General features: G+C 35.6%; 1 protein-coding gene across 5 annotated transcripts in view; it reads right to left on the bottom strand.

Annotated features, from left to right (window-relative positions):
• Positions 1-20,381, bottom strand: part of ATAD2B (ATPase family AAA domain containing 2B) — a 173,394-nt gene that overhangs the window by 125,140 nt on the left and 27,873 nt on the right. For 3 of the 5 annotated variants that reach the window (XM_029938225.1, XM_029938224.1, XM_029938228.1), the window contains exons 5-10: positions 18,802-18,904; positions 17,440-17,548; positions 16,579-16,620; positions 15,152-15,268; positions 12,979-13,054; positions 1,290-1,388 (exon numbers count right to left, since the gene is read on the bottom strand). In XM_029938225.1, the coding sequence (XP_029794085.1) occupies positions 1,290-1,388; positions 12,979-13,054; positions 15,152-15,268; positions 16,579-16,620; positions 17,440-17,548; positions 18,802-18,904 (546 nt within the window). The remainder of the gene's footprint in view (positions 1-1,289; positions 1,389-12,978; positions 13,055-15,151; positions 15,269-16,578; positions 16,621-17,439; positions 17,549-18,801; positions 18,905-20,381) is intronic. The other 2 variants (XM_029938226.1, XM_029938227.1) reach the window with 1 other exon arrangement.

Raw genomic sequence — 20,381 nt, 5'->3', positions numbered from 1 at the left:
TTTGATGTTCTAATTACTTAATAGACAAAATACTGGTTTTCACCCAGTGAAAATTCTTTTTATTTTCTTAATGCTACTTACTTATTTTTTAGAGAGAGACAGAGAGCGAGCGAGCAAGCGAGCGTGTGCAAAGGAGGGGCTGAGAGAGAAGTAGACACAAATCTGAGGCAGGCTCCAAATGATGAAGCCACCCAGGCACCCCAGCAGTGAAAATTCTTGAGGTCTTCGTGAACCATGTAGTAATCAGTCATTTACCCTAGTTAGGGAAAGACCACCAGATGGCACTCACTGAACCAAAATAAAACAAATTTTGCAATAAAATCCAAGGGCTCCTGAAATGATTCTATGAGAAACCAAATCTTCCTGAGTGCGGTGATCACTTATGTATCTAACATCAACCTCATTAGGAGTGGCTGGGTGGCTCAGTCAGTTACACATCTGACTTCGGCTCAGGTCATGATCTCCCAATTCATGGGTTAGAGCCCTGCATCAGGCTCTGCCCTAATAAACTTAAATAAAAGAGATTAAACTTAAAAAAACTTAATAAACTTAAAAAAAGAGATTAAACTTAAAAAAAGAGATTAAAACTAAATAAATAAAATATGTACTGAATACCGGTGTTAGCAAAATATTGGTATACATAAGAACCCATTAAAAAATAACTATTCAGGGGCTCCTGGGTGGCTCAGCATCCAACTTCAGCTCAGGTTATGATATCGCAGTTCGTGGGTTCGAGCCCCATGTTGGGCTCTGTGCTGACCACTCAGAGCCTGAAGCCTGCTTCTGATTCTATGTCTCCCTCCCTCTCTCTCCGTTCCTCCTGCACTCACACACTCTGTCTCTGTCTCTCTCTCTCTCAAAAATAAAAATTTAAAAAAAATTTTTTAATAAATAAAATAACTGTTCTTGGGGCATTTGGTTGGCTCAGTCAATTGATCATACAACTCTTGTTCCTAAGGTGGTAAGTTCAAGGGTGCTCAGTCGGTTGACGACTGGTTTCGGCTCAGGTCATGATCTCGTGATTTGTGGGTTTGAGCCCCACATCAGGCTCTGTGCAGACAGCTAGCTCTGAGCCTGGAGCCTGTCTTCAAATTCTGAGTCTCCCTCTCTTTCTGACCCTCCCCTGCTCATGCTCTCTCTCTCAAAAAATAAAGCATTAGGGAAAAAAATCTAAGGTGGTAAGTTCAAATCCCACAATGGGCATGGAGCCTACTTAAAAAAATAAATAAGTAAGAATAACTATTCTTCCTTTTTTCTGCCATGGATATAACAATAAAAAATTTACTAACCTGTTTCTTGCTCTTGCCATGCTCTTTGATTTCCTTCTTTCAAAGCGTTCTTCATCAGAAGAAGTTGTATCACTACTATGAATGGCATGCTTCTTTCTCCTATTTAAAGAGAGTAAAATCCTTAGCATCATTATATAGCAGCTAATGGTTTTTAAAAACACATTGTATGGGTGCCAGGGTGGCACAGTGGGTTAAGTGTCCAACTCCCATGTTGTTCAAGTCATAATCTCACGGTTCCTGAGTTAAAGCCCCACATTGGGATTTGCACTGACAGCGCCAAGCCTGCTTGAGATTTTCTCTCTCCCTCTCTGGTTCCTTCTCTCTCTCTCTCAAAAATAAACTTAAAAGAAAAAAAAAAAAACACCGCATTGTAGAAAGGTACATGGGTGACTCGGTAAGTGTCCAGCACTGATTTCAGTTCAGGCTGTATTCTCACAGTTGTGAAACCTATCCCCTGTGGGACTTGGTGCTAGGCATAGGGCCTGCTTAGGATTCTCTCTCACCTTCTCTCTCCGCCCCTCGTCCACTAACACCCGCCCACGTGCACACACTGTCTCTCAAAAAATTAAACACACATTGGAGGGACTGTTAGCTATAGAGAATAAACTGAGGGCAGCTGGAGGGGAGACGGGTGGGGAATGGATTAAGTGGGTGATGGATACTAAGGAGGGCACTTGTGGTGAGCACTGGGTGTTACCTGTAAGTGATAGATCACTACTAAGTCCTACTCCTGAAACCAGTATTACACTAAATGTTAACTAACTAGAATTTTTTTAAAAAGTTGAAATGATAAAAAATAATAAAGCACACTGTAAGCATCATATCTACAATTAATTAAATCAGTAGATTTACTTACAGATTTATATATTTATAGTACATTTATTCAGCAAATGTTACAAAGATCCTTTATATCATTATATCTAATGACTCATAAACATAATACCTTCTAAAAGGAAAAAAAAGGAGGAAAGGAGTCTATAATTTTTCAAATAAGGCTGTGCAGGAATGGAGTCAAGCAACAAATTTAATTACCATCCCTATTAAGCGAATATCTAGCAATGATTTTAAAATTACATTAGAATCTCACTGGAAAAGAAAATGCGTCTTTTTCTCTCATTTTTCTTTTCCCAAATAATCAGAAACAATCTAGACACTAAAGAAAATAATACACTGGCATACAGAGAGAGAATGGCTTTTACTTCCCAATTAAGATACGTCTTACCTGAATTTCTTATAAAATATATAGAGAATTCTTGAATAAAAAAATAAATGGCTCATAATCAGAACTACTATGGAAGGATTTTAAAAAATGTATCAAGTTAAATTCATCCTCAATAGAAGTAATATTTAATAAATACTATATCATTAAAATAGGTGATGACATCTCTGGGATACCTAGAAAGATATAAATACATACATATGTGCATCTACAAACAATAAATTAAACCAGACTGACTTCTCATCAGTAAAAATATATCAAAGAATATAAATATATCTTCAATTTATTAGTGAAGCAAGAACTTCAAAGGTTTAAGGGAAACCTACTGGATTTAAAATTGTCTTAATTTACAAAATAAATGGTCAGCTATCAAAATAAAAGGCATTCTAAGATATGCAAAGACATAAATTTACCTTCTACACATTCTTTCTTAGTAAATTATTGAGATTATGAAAACAGTATTAAGTTACAGCATATTCACTTTGCAGCAGGCCTAGAAAACAATCCCTCTGAAGGGGACAGGAAGATGACACTAGGGGAGAGTCATGTGACAAAAAGAATATGAATGTTTTCAAATCACCAGAAATTTCAAAAAATGTCCAACTACCTGAATATTTAAAAAAAAAAAAAAAAAGAACTCTTGAAATCACCACCATTTTGAAGACCATCAGGAGATAAATTCAGTGGGTCCTTTTCCCCCTCAAATACAGAAATCCCTACAAGAACCCCAGCATACAGGGCTGTGATCTCCTGGTTTGTGAGATACAAGCCCTGTATATCTGCACTGAGAGTGTGGAACCAGCTTGGGGTTCAGTTCTCTCTCTCTCTGCCCACTCCCCCCACCCCACTTCCCCCACCTGCTTGCTCTCTTTCTCTGTCTCTCAAAGTACACAAACAAATTGTATCCATTATTTTATCTTCATTCCAATGTAAGCTCCAGGAGAACAGGGATTTTTACACTTCTAACTTCTTAATATCCAGTGTTTTGAATGACACTTAGTACATAGAGAAGGCACACAATATACACCATTAAACAAATAAATAAATTTAATAATACCAGGAGTATTTCCCATTGAGTGGTCAGAGTTAGTGAAAAAAGATCCATCAAGAAGGAAATTTAATCCTAGCACCTTATATAGCTCTACAGTGAAAAACACTGTCATTATTCATAGAAATCTAAAAACTATTAATTTCAGGATTTGACCTTTCAGGATTAACCTACAAATTAATCAAGACTTAATAAATGTCACAGAAAAATATAAATGTTATCAATCTTGATAATATAAAAAGGAGGAGTAGAAGGAAGGAAGTGGATGTTTGTGTCCTAATCTTAAAAGTAAACAGTGAACTTATTACCTAATTACTTAATTACTGCTGGATTTTAAGAGACAAAACAAATGAACAAAGAAAAACAGGGATAAACTAAAAAAAGAGGCTTTTAACTGTAGAGGACAAACTGATGGGTACCAGAAATGTGGGTGGGGAGATGAAGTACACTTACCTTTTCTTTTTAAAGTTTGTTTATGTACGTTGAGAGACAGAGAAAGAGAGCAAGCTGGGGTGGGGGGAGTGGGCAGAGAGAGAGAGACTGAATCCCAAGTTGGCTCCACACTCTCAGTGCAGAGCCCAACACAGGCTTGTATCTCACAAACCAAGAGATCACAACCACATCTAAAATCAAGAGTCGGACACTCAACTGACTGAGCCACCCAGGCACCCCAAAAGTACACTTATCTTGATGAACACTGAGTAATATAGAGAATTGTTGAATCATTACACTATATACCTGATACTAACATAAGAGGCACGTGGGTGGCTCAGTCAATTAAGCGTCCGACTTCAGCTCAGGTCATGATCTCACAGTTCATGGGTTCGAGTCCCGCGGCAGGCTCTGTGCTGACAGCTCAGAGACTGGAGCCTGTTCCAATTCTGTGTCTCCCTCTCTCTCCGACCCTCCCGTACTCACACTCTGTGTCTCTCTCTCTCAAAAATAAGTAAACATTAAAAAAAAATTTTTAAAACTAACATAAACTGTATGTTAACTATAATACTGTAATTAAAATTAAAAGATAATCTTATTGTCTAATAATTTGGAATTAGGTATATTATCAATATAAATAAAAATGATATGAAGTCATGAAAATGACCTTATAGAATATTTAATGACCAAGAAATGTATTCATAATATATTAAGGAAGCAAATAAACTCAGACTACAAAATAGTAGGGAAAAAATATCAGGAATGAAAGGATACTATCTACAGTTAATAAAAGAGAAATAGACATTCAAGTATAATGCTTCAAATTTCATGTGACTAAAGAAGAATTGAGATTAGCGCTATCACTATATGAGAATGAGGAGGCTCAGAAAACACTATTTAGGGGCGCCTGGGTGGCTCAGTCAGTTAAGCAGCCCGCTTCGGCTCAGGTCATGATCTCACAGTTTGTGGGTTCGAGCCCCGTGTTGGGCTCTGTGCTGACAGCTAGCTCAGAGCCTGGAACCTGCTTCAGATTCTGTGTCTCCCTCTCTCTCTGACCCTCCCCTGCTCGTGCTGTCTCTCTCTGTCTCTCAAAAATAAATAAAAGACATAAAAAATTTAAAAAAAAAGAAAAAGAAAACACTATTTAAAGGTGATGAATCAAGGGTCACCTGGGTGGCTCAGTCGGTTGAGCATCAGACTCTTGATTTCCGCTAATCATGATCTCACAGTTCACGGGAAGAGTAGGAAGAACTTCACCAGAAACTTTTAAAATGTTATCAAGCAATACTATCCATGAAGCCAAACTACAGAGAAAAATATAAGAACTCAAGACACCATAAGAAAACAGGAGAAGTCAAAATTCTAAGCTACTGAAACTCCAAAATACACAGGGTAAACACTCAACAAAGAAATAAAGATAAACTGAATGCAACATTCATTATGCAAAAACTAGAAAATACCTAGAAGGGTCTAGAGAAAACAGCCAATAAAATGTAACAAAAATTTAAAAAAGAAAGCAGAGAAAATGATCGATATAAAAGAAGAAAATTCAACATGGGAATAACTGGAATCTTCAAATTAAAAAATTCAGAATGGGAAAGAGCAAACATTTGAAAATTAATTCAAGAAAAGTTTACTGAAATGAAAGATGTGATTATTATTCACTTGAAAGGGCAAAATGTGTAACAGAGCAAAATGACTCAAAATGACCACTTACAAAATACAGGCTACTAATCAAGTTACTAGTCTTTTAAGATAAAAATCCTTGGGTAGGCACCTAAAAGGGCGAAGAGACTTAATAAAGAAAAAAAAAACTGACCCCCAAATTTCAACATAGCAGCAATCAATGCCAATAACACAATAAAAAACATTTGAGACACTCAAGACAAGTGTATATATAAGCCAAAATATTTATAGTAAGCCAAACTGTCCGTCAAGTATGAAGACTACAGACAAACAGCTTAGAACATGCAAGAACTTAATGAATACTGAAACTATGAAGCATAAAATCTTGCTACAGGGCAAATTTCAGCTAATGAAGATATGTATAGGGAAATGCAGCAACAAGATAGGCTGTAAGCACAATATATTTACCTATAGTTCTAAAAGTAAAGCAACAAAATAAGACGACAGTAGAATGTCTGTGGCACTGCACAAAAAAATAAAACAAAACTGGGAGGCTAAAACAAAGATTTCAAATAAGGTAAGTAAGCCAGTTACTTCAGTTTTAACAATAAGAAAGTCAGGGATTATCATTAAAACCTAGACAGAGAACTTATGAAAAATGTAGATTTCAAGAATATGGAGAAAAAGAAACCCCTGGGCACTGTTGGTAGCTATTCAAACTGGTATAGCCACCATGCAAAACAGTATGGAGGTTCCTCAAACAGCTAAAAATAACACTACCTTATAATACAGCAATCACACTACTAGGTATTTACCCAAAGAATGCAGAACATTAATTTAAAGGGATAAATCGACCACTATCTTTATCACAACATTATTTACAATAGCCAAGATATGGAAGTAGCCCAAATGTCAGTCAATTAACAAAAAGAAGATGTGGTGTGCATACACAATGGAATATTATTCAGCCATAAAACAGAATGAAATCTTGCAATTTGCAATGACATGGATGGAGCTAGAGAATATAATGCTAAGTGAAAAAGTCAGTGAGAGACAAACACCATATGATTTCACTCAAATGTGAAATTTAAGAAACAAAACAAGCAAGGGGGTAAAAATAAGAGAAAGAGAGAAAAACAAAGTTAGAAAAAGACTCTTAACTATAGAGAACGAACTGACGGTTACCAGAGGGGAGGCGTTCTAGGGGAGGGGCTAAATAGATGATGGGGAGTAAGGAGTGCGCTGGTTGTGAGGAGCACAAGGTGATGTACAACAAGTGCTGAATCACTATATTGTGCACCTGAGACGAACATAACACTGTATGTTAACTAACTGGAATTAAAATAAAAACCTAAAATGTTTTAAATGTTTATGTCAAAGGACAATGGTAAACACTTAAAAGAAAGCGTAAAATTGAAAATGGACAGTAGAAAAAATAAGGGAATAGACAGAAAAGAATGCTCGGGGTAAGACAATGCTCAGAATAAGAAACTAATTAGTACTAATATAAAAGATGTGGCCATTACAAAAGTTTAAGGTAAAAACCACTATAAAATGCTTGCCTTCCTAAATAAAACCAGAATAACTAGGTACAAAAGTAAATACAAAACACAACAAAAAGAACCACATAGTGAAATTCTATTTGAATTATCAAAAACCTCTCCCCGGGGAGCCTGGGTGGCTCAGTCAGTTAAGAGTCGGAGCCGACTCAGGTCATGATCTCGAGGTTTGTGGGTTAGAGCCCCGCATCGGGCTCTGTGCTGACAGCTCAGAGTCTGAAGCCTGCTTCGGATTCTGTGTCTCCCTCTCTCTCTGTCCCTCCCCTACTCATGATCTGTTTCTCTCTGTCTGAATAACAAATAAACATTAAAAAAAAATTTTTTTAACCTCCCCCCAAGGCAAGATCCAGTAAAACTAATGCATGAAAAGTAAAAAAGATCTATGCAAAATCTCAAAGAATCTTCCCCAAGATACTTCCCCAGTGCTGAATTCTATCAGACATTTAATGAGGAAGTAACACCAATCTTACACAAACCCTTGCAGAAAGCAGAAGAGAGAAACTCCCAACTCCACTAATGATACCAGCATAACTAACACCAAAACCCCCATGGACATTACAAAAAGAGAACATTATAAACCAATATCTTTCGCAAATGAAGACACACACACACAGATAAAAAAAATCTTAAGAGAACATTAGCAAATTATATCCAGCTAACAAAGCATATACATCATCACAAAAAAAAGTTTACCCAGAGAATATAATTCAGCACATTAACAATAAAAGAGAATTATTATAATCAATTTGAAGAACACAAATCATTTACCAAAATTCAACATCCTACTATGATAAAAGCACACAATAAAACAGAAATAGAGGAAAAGTTATTCAATTAGGAAAGGGCATCAAAAACAAAAGAAACAAAAAACAACCTTCAGCTAATACTCTACTTATTGGAGAAATAGTGAACATTTCCCTAAAAATCAAGTACAACACATATCCACTCTCACAATTTCTATTCATCACTGTACCAAAGATCCTAGCAAAACAATACGGAAAGGAATAAAGCTCACAGAGATTGAAACCATCTCAATTTGCAGATGATAGGGCTTATGGAGAAAATACCCAGTAATTTATAAAACAACTACTAGAACTAATAACAAAATCTGGCAAGGTCACAGGATACAAAGTTACTAGATAAAACAATTCTGTTTTTAAATCTTAGTAGCAAACAATTAAAAAGTTTTTTTACAGAGTATTTCATTAATCTTTGTTTATTTATTTATGGGGGGGGGGGAGAGAAGAGAGAGAATCCCAAACAGGCTACGCACTGTCAGTCAGCACAGAGCCCCACCATGGGGCTCAAATTCATAACCTGTGAGATCATGACCTGAATTGGAATCTAAAGTCATGTGCTAAACTGACTGAGCAACCCAGGCATCCCCAGAGTATTTTTTTTAAGTTTTTATTTATTCATTTAAGTAATTTCTACACCCGACATGGAGCTTGAACTCATGACCCCAAGATTAAGAGTCACATACTCTTCTGGGGCACCTGGGTAGCTCAGTTGGTTAGGCGTCTGAACTTAGCTCAGATCATGATCTCACCATTCGGAGTTTGAGCCCCCTGGATGGGCTATGTGCTGACAGCTCAGAGCCTGAAGCCTATTTCAGATTCTGTGTGTGTGTGCGCGCGTCTGTCTGTCTGTCCGTACGAGCACATGCTTGCACTCTCTCGCTCTCAAAACTAAATAAACTTAAAAAAAAAAAAAAAAGTCACATGCTCTTCTGACTGAGCCAGCCAGGTGCCCCTAGAGGGTAGTTTTTAAAAGTAATTTCACTGAAGCATTAAAGATAAAATACTTAAAAATAAATTTAAGATACAGGAAAAACCTCTACACTGTAAACTACAAATCACTGCTAAGAGAAATTTCAAAAGACTTAAATAAATGAAATGATATACCATATTCATGGACTAACAAACTAAATTATTATTACAATATTGATTCTTCCCATATCAACCTACAGCTTTAATAGAGTCCAAACAAAGTCCCAGAAGTCTTTTACTATAGAGACTAATAAGAGGTGACTGGGTGGCTCAGTCAGTTAAGCCTCTGACTTCAGCTCAGGTCATGATCTCATGGTTTGGCTAGTGAGTTCAAGCCTTGAGTTGGGCTCTCTGCTGTCAGCACAGAACCTATTTCTGATCCTCTGTCCCCTTCTCTCTCTGGCCCTCCCCAGTTCATTCTCTCTTTCTAAATAAACTGGAAGGAAGGAAGGAAGGAAGGGAGGGCGGGCAGGCGGAACTAACAGGGGCAGGCACCTGGGTGGTTCAGTTGTTCAAGCATTTAGACATCCAACTCTTGGTTTTGCCTCAGATCACTTATCTCCTGGTTCATGAGGTCCAGCACCACATCAGGCTCTGTGCTGACAGACAGTACAGAGCCTGTTTGGGATTCTCTCTCTCCTCTCTCTCTGCCCATCCCCAACTCCTGCATAAGCACATGTGCTCTCTCAAAATAAACAAACTTTAAAAAGAAAGGAAGGAGAGGACAAGAGAGGGGAGGGGAGGGCAGGAGAAGGAGGGGAGAGGGGAGAGGGGAGAGGGGAGAGGAGGGGAGCAAAGAAAAGGAAACAGAGAGCCTGGCTAGCTAAGTCAGAAGAGTGTGCAACTCTTGTTCTCAGGGTTATGAGCTTAAGCCCCAAATTGCATATAGAGATTACTTTAAAAAAAAAAAAAAAAAAAAGAGGGGTGACTGGGCTCATTTGTTTAAGACTCAACATTAAGAAATCTATTAAATAATTAATAAATCCTATTGATAAAATATCTCCATAGAACTTAACAATTTATTTGGAAGCATTTGATTACTATTCTTGTTTTGATTTTTTTTTTAAGAAAATTCAATGATTTGGGGCACCTGGTTGGCTTGGTCAGTTAAGCATCTGACTTTAGCTTGGGTCATGATCTCACAGTTTGTGGGTTCAAACCCCGCAACAGGCTCTGTGCTGACAGCTCAGAGCCTGCTTCAGATTCTGTGACTCCCTCTCACTCTGCCCCTCCCCTGCTCAAGCTCTGTCTCTCTTCTGCCTCTCAAAAACTAAATAAACATTTAAAAAAAAATTTTAAGACAAAATTCAATGATTTAAAAGCTACATAAATCTTTGGGGTACCTGAGTGGCCTTACATTAAACATCTGACTCTTGATTTTAGCTCTGGTCATGATCTCACTGTTTGTGAGTTTGTGAGGTCCAGCTCTGGCACTGATAGTGCGGAGCCTTCTTGGGATTCTCTCTCTCTCTCTCTCTCTCTCTCTGTGTCCCTCTCTGCCCCTCCCCTGCTCATGCATGCACTCTCTCTCAAAATAAATAAACATTTTTAAAATAAATGAAATAAAAAATAAATCTTTAACATGACAAAAATACATCTTTCTTAAGCATCCATCATAACACAGACATGCTAGGAGAATCCCCAATGAAGAGGGGTACACAAAATTAATACACTGAAATTAACTGTTATCATATATACAAATCACAGAGAAAATATAATGGAAAAATGAAAAAAAAAAAGGACAAGGCAATCTTTCACAAAAGCAACAGAAAAGGTAAGTTATGTAAGAAAAAAATTAACAATAAATTTGCAAGAACCAGATAACACTTTAAAACATTACTGAATAACATTAAAAACAAAAACACCACAAACAATGGAAAATCACATTCAAAGGAAATTTAAGGGATTAGCAGTTATAAATATTACAACATATTAAAAAGCCTGAACAACTTAGGCAGTACTCAATATGAATGAACAAATATCCAGAAGTAGACAAAAAAAGCCATAATTTGACATATGATAAATTTGGCAAAGAAAATCAATGGAGAAATCACAAACTGATTCAATAAATGAGTTTGGGAAAACTCACTTTTCCATCTGTGAAAAAAAGTTGGCTCGTATTACAAATCTTATACCAGAATAAAATTCAAATGGATCCAAATTTAAAAGTAAAAATGATACCATAAAAATAAACAAAGATGAACTCCTTGAAAACTTTGGATTTGGGTAGGTTTTTCAAACTATGATTTAGAATCCAGGGCCGTCTGGGTAGCTCAGCGGGTTAAGCATCTGACTCTTGATTTCAGCTCAGGTCATGTTCTCACAGCTCATGAGTTTGAGCCCCGCGTCAGACTCTACTGACAGTACGGAGCCTGCTTGGGATTCTCTATCTTCCTCTCTCTCTGCCTTTACTCCACTCTTGTGTGCCTGCTCCTTCTCTTTCAAAAATATTTTTTAAAAAATAAAATAAAATCTAAAAGCCTAAAAATAATAGACTGATAAGTCTGACTACATAAAAATAAAAACCTGGTAAAGACAACTGAAAACAATGTCAAAAAAAAAAAAAAAAAAAGACAAAGTTTGAACCAAGGAGAAAGACTGGCAATTTATGATAAAGATCTAATCTTTTCAGGATTATATATATATATACAGAAAGGATATAAATGAGTAACAATCTTAGAAAAATAGGCAAACTTTGCTACGTTTCTGATAAAAGGAAAAACAAATGGCTTTAAACATATGAAAAAATACTCTGGTAAGAGATACAGAAATTTAAAATAAACCAAGATCTCCTTTTCAACTCTCAGACTGGCAAAAATGCTAAAGCTTGAGAATACATTTTGTTTGCAGGAACACGGGGAAATAGACCCTCTCATACACTGCTGGGTGGCTTGCAAACTAATCAAAGTTACAATCTCAAATTCCCTTTAACTCTGTCCCACTTCTGTGAATTTATCCTACAAATACATTTGTAAACATGTAAAATGAAGATTGTGAAGGCTATTCATTATGTCACATTTTGTAATAGCAATGACTGAAACATCTCTCAATAAAGGACTAATTTAAAAATTATAGTATATCTTGGGACGCCTGGGTGGCTCAATCGGTTAAGCATCTGACTTCAGCTCAGATCATGATCTCACAGTTCTTGAGTTCAAGCCCCACGTCAGGCTCTGTGCTGACAGCTCAGAGCCTGGAGCCTGCTTTGGATTCTGTGTCCCCCTCTCTCTCTGCCCCTCCCCTGCTCAAGTGCTGTCTCTCTCTTTCTCTCTCAAGAATAAGTAAACATTAAAAAAAAATTTTAATTATAGTATATCTGTAAGTAGGTAACTATAAACAAAAATGTGAAATTTCACTATATAGAAATGAAAAAAGTTAAAATGAATTGAGTGAAAAAACAAGGACTAGGACAATGTGCACAGTGTATCTTGTGTAAAAAGAGGGACTAACAATCGATGTGTATGTATGCATACATGGATATGAACATCTTCTCTAAGAATATACTCATGTTACTGTGAGAGAGTGGGAGACTATTAAAACTAGAAAAAAAAAAAAGCTTTTCATGTCTATTTTAAAACTTTTATTAATTGCTGAATATACTACCTTTCAGAAAACATTAATAGACAAGACAGTTTCAAAACCAGTGTCCTTTGTATCTGTGTATAAAAGAAAGGGCAAAGGACGGGGGAAAGGTAGGAAAGACTAACTGAACCAGTGTTTCCAAATGAAAGCAATGTGAGTGGTTTAGATTCAACTCAACCAAAAGAGCAGAGAGCTATGTAGCAATGGGGAACATAATTGTTAAAACAGTAACTATTCCAGGCAAACTGAACCAGGAAGAAAATAGTCACATGTAAGATAGTAACTACTAGTCACTAATTAAAAAAAGAAAGATACTATTTAGTCCCTTATTGGCATTATTAACACCATCAATACCTATATTCTAATTATAAGGCATTTCGTTATGCATTATTTAAAGGATATACCTAAATGACAGATATAATTATTTCCTCCTTTTGTAACCAACAAAACATACCTGATGTGGCTTCTTCTTGCTGGAGATCTGTGAATATCAAACAGTGTGTTTTCTCTCTTTTTTTGATGAGCTGGGACTTAAACGGAAAAAAAAGGATGACATAGAAATAACTAATAACGAACTGATAAACTGATGTAGCAAAGGAGTAGAAATTACTTCTGTTAACTTTCTGAATAGAAGCTAGTCACAGGTGTTCAAACTCCAAATGCTGTCTAGGAGGACAATAAAAAATAAAAACAATAAGTAATACCTTAAGTTGCAAATAAATGCTCTAAAAAGATGTTAAATTAAGTATTTGTGACTTCTGGTTAAACAAAGATGTTTGAGTTATCACACCAAAAGCATAATCCATAAAAAAGATTAATAAATAAATTTCATCAAAATTACAAATTCTACCTTTTGAAAGACACTATTAAGAAAATAAAAGAAATAAGCTACAGGCTGAGAAAATATTTGCAAATCACCTATCTGATAAAGGACTGATATCAGAATACATAATAAACTCTCAAAAAACTCAATATTAAGAAAATAAACAACTCAATTGGAAAAAATGGGCAAGAGACTTGAAAAGATAGTTCACCAGTGATAACACTGGCAAATCAGCACATAAAGATCCTCAAAATCACTGAGGAAATGTAAATTAAAACTACGATAACCATGTGTTAAAATTAACTTCAAAAAACTGACTGTACCAAATGTTGGCAAGAGAATGGCACGACTGGACTCTTATACACTCTTAGGGAGAATCTAAGTGGTACAATCACTTTGAGAAACAGTCTGGCAATTTCTTGGCATATTAAACATACACCTAATCACAAAACCCAGCCATTCCACTCCTCAGTATTTATAAAATAAAAAATAAAAAAATATGCCCAAAGATTTGCACATGAATGTTCATAACAACTTAACTTATAATAGCAAAATACTAAAAATGTCAACAATCCAAACATCTACCCACAAATAAATGTATAAACAGATTATGGTATACCCATACACTGGAATGCTATTCAGTATAAGAAGAAACACATTATTGTCATACTCAACAACATGGAGGAGTCTTAGAATTATGGTGAGTGAAAGAAAGACAATAAAGATTACATATTGTACATAAAATTTTAAGAAAGTGTAAACTAATCTATGGTTAGAGAAAGCAGATCAGATCAGTGGCTGCCTCAGGACTGGGATGTAGATGGCACAAGAAGTTTAGGAGATTACAAACAGGCAGAATGGTATTTTGGGGGCTGATAAACATGTTCATTACCTTGATGGTAATGGTAGTTTCATAGGTATATATCTAAGGATTTCCAACTTGCCTAACTACATGTTAAATATGTGCAACTGCAGTAGACTGTATTTTAATCATACTTCACTATTTTTTTAATCTAAAAAAAAGATTCACAATCCTTTTTCTATCTTTACACATCTTCCCCATTATTAACAGGGTTATCTGTGATAATGGCTCCTCACTGGAGTAAGGTCTGCATACCTAGGCTGCATATACTAGGGGGCCTGCCATAGTAACTCTGATTCACCCCTCCCAGAGAATCCAATATCATTTTAGAGCACAGGAGTTTAAGTATAACTATCTCATACAAATATCTCGGTCCTCCCTTAAATACATTATGCTAAATGAAAGAAGCTAGACACAAAAGGTCACATATAGGCAAATCTATAGACAGAAAGTACGTTAGTGGTTGCCAGGGGCTGGGGGAATGAAAGTGTAGAAGTAAAAAAAAATGTTCTGGAATTAAACAGTGATGATGACTGCATAACCCCTGCAAATACACTAAAAACTAGTGAATTGGGCACCTACGTAGCTCAGTCAGTTAAGCATCCAACTTCGGCTTAGGTCATGATCTCATAGGTCATGAGTTTGACCCTGCATCAAGCCCCATGCTTCCAGTGTGGACCTGACTTGGGATTTTCTCTCTGCCTCTCCCCTACTCGTGCTTTCTCTGTCTCTCAAAATAAATAAAGAAACTTAGAGAGAGAGAGAGAGAGAGAGAGAGAGACAGAAGGAAGGAAGGAAGGAAGGAAGGAAGGAAGGAAGGAAGGAAGGAAGGAAATAAAGAGAAAGGAAGAAAATCTTTAAACCCCACAACACTAATATTTTTAAAGGGGTGGAATAGAATAAGCTACTCAACTACAAAAAGAAGTTATTCAGTTTTCTTACCTATTGGAGGTGCTTGGTATCTATCCACTGTTTTTCTTTGTCTCAAATTGTATGGTCTATCATTTTCTTCTCCTTCTGCCTCCTCAACTTCTATATCTCCATCCTCCTCTTGAGATTCTAGTTTCCCCACACAAAAGAAAAGGAGAACTGTGTTAATCCACAAGGACAGGTTCACTCTAGAACATTTTATCTTTTACTCTTTCTGCACAGGTGACATTTAAAAGTGTCAACATTTTATGATATAGCATATATCAACACAATTAAAAACCAACCTAGATAGAAGTAAATAAATAAATAAAAAGCCTTCCCTACAAATAATATGGTTCTCTGCTAAATAACCTAGGTATACTTATGATCTTTTCATCTCTTTGGTCATACAAAGGTATAATAGAAGACAAATCAAAATTTTACTACAGCAAACTTCATTTTAATGCCCAGTTATCCACCAGTGAATAAGGTTAGTATTCAAATACCACTTGTAGTTCAAAAAAAATATGCTTACAAGATAATTACTAATGTTAGAGCAAGAGCAATTTTTGTTGGCAATACAATGGTTTGTTAGGCCTGCTGACAATAGATAAGCACAAATTAGTTCTATTTTGGTAGGAAAATGCAGGTAGGAATTGGGAGGGAGCATGAGGCAGATTTCTGGGGTGTTAATATGTTTCTTTCTTGACATAAGTGATCACTTTATAATTCACCTAACTATACACTTAAAACTAAATTATAATGTACATAAATTCTAAAGCATATTTTAAAATAAATTATAATGTACATAAATCTAAAAGCTTACTTCTAAAGAGCGGTTTGGTCACAGCTATGATATGACATCCATTTGCAGTTTAAAATAAAAGTCTGAGGTGCCTAGCTGACTCAGACAGTACTGCATAGAACTCTTGATCTCAGGTTTGTGAGTTCAAGCCCCACACTGGGTATAGAGATTACTTAAAAATAAAATCTTTAAAAAAAAATTAATTAAATAAGTCTGATGAAAATTTATTGATTTACAGTACCCAAATGCAATATACTTTGTGATTAACTTTCTAACCACAGCAATTATCAATATAACACAACCATATTAAAGCATAGGAAAAAATGTAAAACCACTAGTGATACTGAGTGAAATAGGAAACTAGAAATGCAAAGGACTTTATATTTTAGTTATGACATCTGAAAGTTTATTCCAAGTGTATAAGTATCTTTATTAAGTTCTCAAGAAAAATCACCAAATATAATATTACCTAAATTACTCTTACCCAAATAAATCTCTTTAAACCTTAAAAAATACTGCTTTTTAAGAAACACCTGTACAACAACACACTATTTATTATGGGAAGAAACTCTAAACATGGCAAATCTACTTTGAAAACTCTACAAGGGTGTTCAGTTAATGAAAAGGCAAAAATCACATTATAAATCTGTCTCACCTATACTGATTTTCTCCAAAGGAAGCAATATAGAGGCTCTAGCTGTAACAACAATAATATTTGCTCAATAAAACACCTGCATTAGAAATATCAGCTCTTTAAAACTTGCTAATATTAATTAAAAATTTTCCGCAATAAACCCATTCATCTCCATCAAAGTTATACACACAGTTGGAACTAGTAAGATTTCCTGGTAAAATAAACCTACCCTTCATTTACAATACATCAAATCTTCTGAAAATCCATTTCAATGAAGATTAACACCTACAGAATGAAATCCTATAGATGTACTAGTCATTGATGTATATAATCTTTGGGGCAAATGTACTTTCGTCATATTCCTAGCTGCAGCCCTACAAATTCAGCTGGGCTTTTTCAGTTCAGAACCCAGAAAGGCTTGGCGAAGATCAGCACCACCCTCTCCACTAGAATTAGCAGTCCTTCTTTCTTTACCACTTACTCCTCAGTTGGTAACTACATCTGCGACCCAAATAATCAGAGATTCAGAGAATATGGGTAGAAGGTAACTGTGGATAGAGGTTTCCAATTAGGAACACAAAAGAGGCCTCACCTAACAACATATCAGCTCATGGAAAATGTCACAACAGATAGGTCACAGGAGGGCTACCAATAGCTACTAATAAATAAATTACATAATGATGAATAGTGTAAAGGCATTTTTCCAAATGAAGGTGAAAATTCAGAATGCCAATCAAATAAAAACTATTCCAAATTACACAATACAGACCCTAAAGCCAAAAACCATCCACTTGGCCATATTATACATATATTACTTGTATATAATTTTCTTCCCTCCCCCCTGAACTTTGTAGTATTTATTTCATAAAGTGCTTTACAAACCTTCTTCTTCACCCTCAGTAGAGACTTCATGATGATTTTGTATCCCATAACTATTTCTTCTCAGTGACTTTCTTCGCCTTTTCACTCTTGAATACATATCCATGTTTTCCTTTTAAAGAGAAAAATCTGTCAAATATTAACATGGAATTTATTCCTGGCTATAAATATCATTAGCCTAATGGGACAAGACCACTCTTAAAATTTACTGACCACCTATGGAGCTTTTTGAATTCAATAAATGTAAGGGCCAAGAGGAAAAATAAAACAAACTTACAAAATATTTGAAAATTTAAACCTACAGTGCCATGAACACACTTTCTCCCTCAAGCAAATTATAGCGTACTAGGATGGTAACAGGTAACTATAAAACAAAGCAAAACAAGTTAAATGCAATAAAGAAAGGTACACTGTAAGGGCGCCTAGGTGGCTCAGTCAGTTAAGTGTCCAACTCTTGATTTCAGCTCAGGTCATGATCTCACGGTTGATGCATTCGAGTCCTGCATCAGGCTCTGCGCTAACGGTGCAGATTCAATCTCTTGGGATTCAATCTCTCCCTCTCTCTCTCTGCTCGTCCCTTGGGCTACTCTCTCTCAAAAATAAATAAATATCTAAAAAATGCTTAAAAAAAAAAAGAAAGGGAGAATGTATTCTAGAATTCAGAGAGATGATCCTCTTGTTGCTAAGGATGGGGAAGGGAGGCAGCATCTGAGACGAACCGTGAAACAAAGGTAGGGCTGCAGCAGTCCCTAACCGAAAATCTTACCAGAAATAAAAGATGTAGGAACAAGAATAATTTGTTTATACTTGGGCAATAGTGTGTGAGAAGATAAAGGTCAAGGTGTTTTTAATTAAGTCCATACACAATAAAAAAAAAAAAACATTAACGGTTCAGATCAGAATAGAAACAGAATCGGGCTGCCAGGAGGCTCAGTCGGTTAAGCGTCCAACCTTGATCTCACAATTTGTGAGTTTGAGTTCCGCACTGGGCTCTGTGCGGACAGCTCAGAGCCTGGAGCCTGCTTCAGATTCTGTCTCCCTCTCTCTCTGCCCCTCCCCCACTCACATTGTTTCTCTGTCTCAATAATAAATAAACATTAAAAAATTTAAAAAAAAGAAGAAAAGTAACAGAATCAGAGTTGTACTTTAAGATAACTGTTCTGGCAGAAGTGTAGGGAATCTTTGGGGAAAGGTTGTGGCAAAGAGTAAGGACAGAAGAAAAAAACAAAATCCCAAACTAAGTCGAAACAAAGAAAAGGAAAAATTCTGTTAACTCAAAATCCAATGCTGCTGCTCACTCTCCCTCTGAAACCCTCAACCAAAACAAAAAATAATTGCAAAGGTTGTTCAAGTAAATATACTCACAAATTCTGTATCTGTCCACATTCTAAGTCGTTCTACTTCTCCTGACCGACGATTCCGTCTGATGTTAATGTTGTCCATTTCCTGCAGTACCGCTTCAGCAGTACTACAATCACAGAACAAAACTAGGATTTAGACAATCGTGAGACCACATGTGTCACACACATGGAAGAGCACTCTTCATCGAAGCGTGATTATCTGATATGTAACTATAGATAGCATCCTAATTAAATATCTTTCTGAATTAGCGCCATCAGGAGGTTAATACCCCCCAAAAAATCCAGAATATATTCTACCTGAATATATTTAAAACTTATGAAATAGAACTTTTGTTCATAATATTCCAAATATTTAACTCCACAATGCCACTATAAATAACTGACTACCAGATCCCAGGCAATGGAAAAAAATAGTAATTCAACCTTTTTACTTTAAGATGGTGTTAAGAAAATTTATAGGATAAAGAATCAGTAAAAAGTTTAAAGCCAACATAAGGTTAACTGAACAAATATTTTTAAAATTAGAGAACACTGACCTCCGTGAAATACAGGCTGGCATTACCACATTTTACCTTTTAAACACATTCATATAGTATTTACTATGTGTCCAGATAATGATCTAAGTACTTAACAAATAATAACGAATACTCAAATTTGACATTACTACTATAGAATATAATTTCCTCTCTTGCAAAATGGGATTGTACTGACCTCCTCTCTCAAGACCACTGTAAGGAGTAAGTAGAATAATTTATCATCTGAGAAGAAAAATTTCCTTGCATGTAGATACTGAGCAATCTGCTAGGCTCATTCATTAGCTATATCCCATATACCCAGTCTAAAAAAACCTTGAAATCAAAATCTTGACTAAAGAAAACTATACTTACTACATTATTAATAATGGAACTTACTGTTGCTTGAAAATTGTCAAAAACAAATTAATGAACAAATAATAAAGGACCAGAAAGTGAAGACAGAATAAAAATTTTCTATATTATTTACACACAAGAGCTGACAAAGAAGAAAAATTTAGCTATTACATAAACTACTAAAATTAATAAACTGACTAGAAACTGATAATCATTACTAACCACTGTTAATTCAAATTAAGTTGTAAACTGTTAAGTGAAACTGCAATACAATCTAAGTTTATTTTGGGAGTGTTTGCTGTATCATTGGATTTAATGAAATGTTTAGAGGTGCAGTAGGCATGACTTTGAGTAGATAATGAAAGAAATGCAAAATGCTTATTGATTTATGATGTGGTTTCATCTTAGCTTGGGCAAACCATGCAGTATTTAACACATAGTAGCAGAATATTTACTATTGAAGCTTGAAAAGATGTGAGTTCTTTGTGTGCAATCTTTCATTTATGCATGTGAGAGGGTTTTCTTTTTTTTTTTTTTTTTTAATATTTTTACATTGTAGTACTTGTTTTGCTTATTGGTGGTGTTTGCTTATTTAATACATTCTGTCAAGGACAGAAATTACATGCTGGTTTTGTTTTTTGTTTTTTGTTTTTTTCCCCTAGGAAGTGTGTCTTGAGTTTTTCCCTTATTATTTTCATTACTTTTTTTTTTTTCC

The sequence above is a fragment of the Suricata suricatta genome, chromosome 4 (genome assembly GCF_006229205.1).
Source record: "Suricata suricatta isolate VVHF042 chromosome 4, meerkat_22Aug2017_6uvM2_HiC, whole genome shotgun sequence".
Lineage (NCBI taxonomy): Eukaryota > Metazoa > Chordata > Mammalia > Carnivora > Herpestidae > Suricata > Suricata suricatta.
This window is presented reverse-complemented; position numbering and strand designations above follow the sequence as displayed.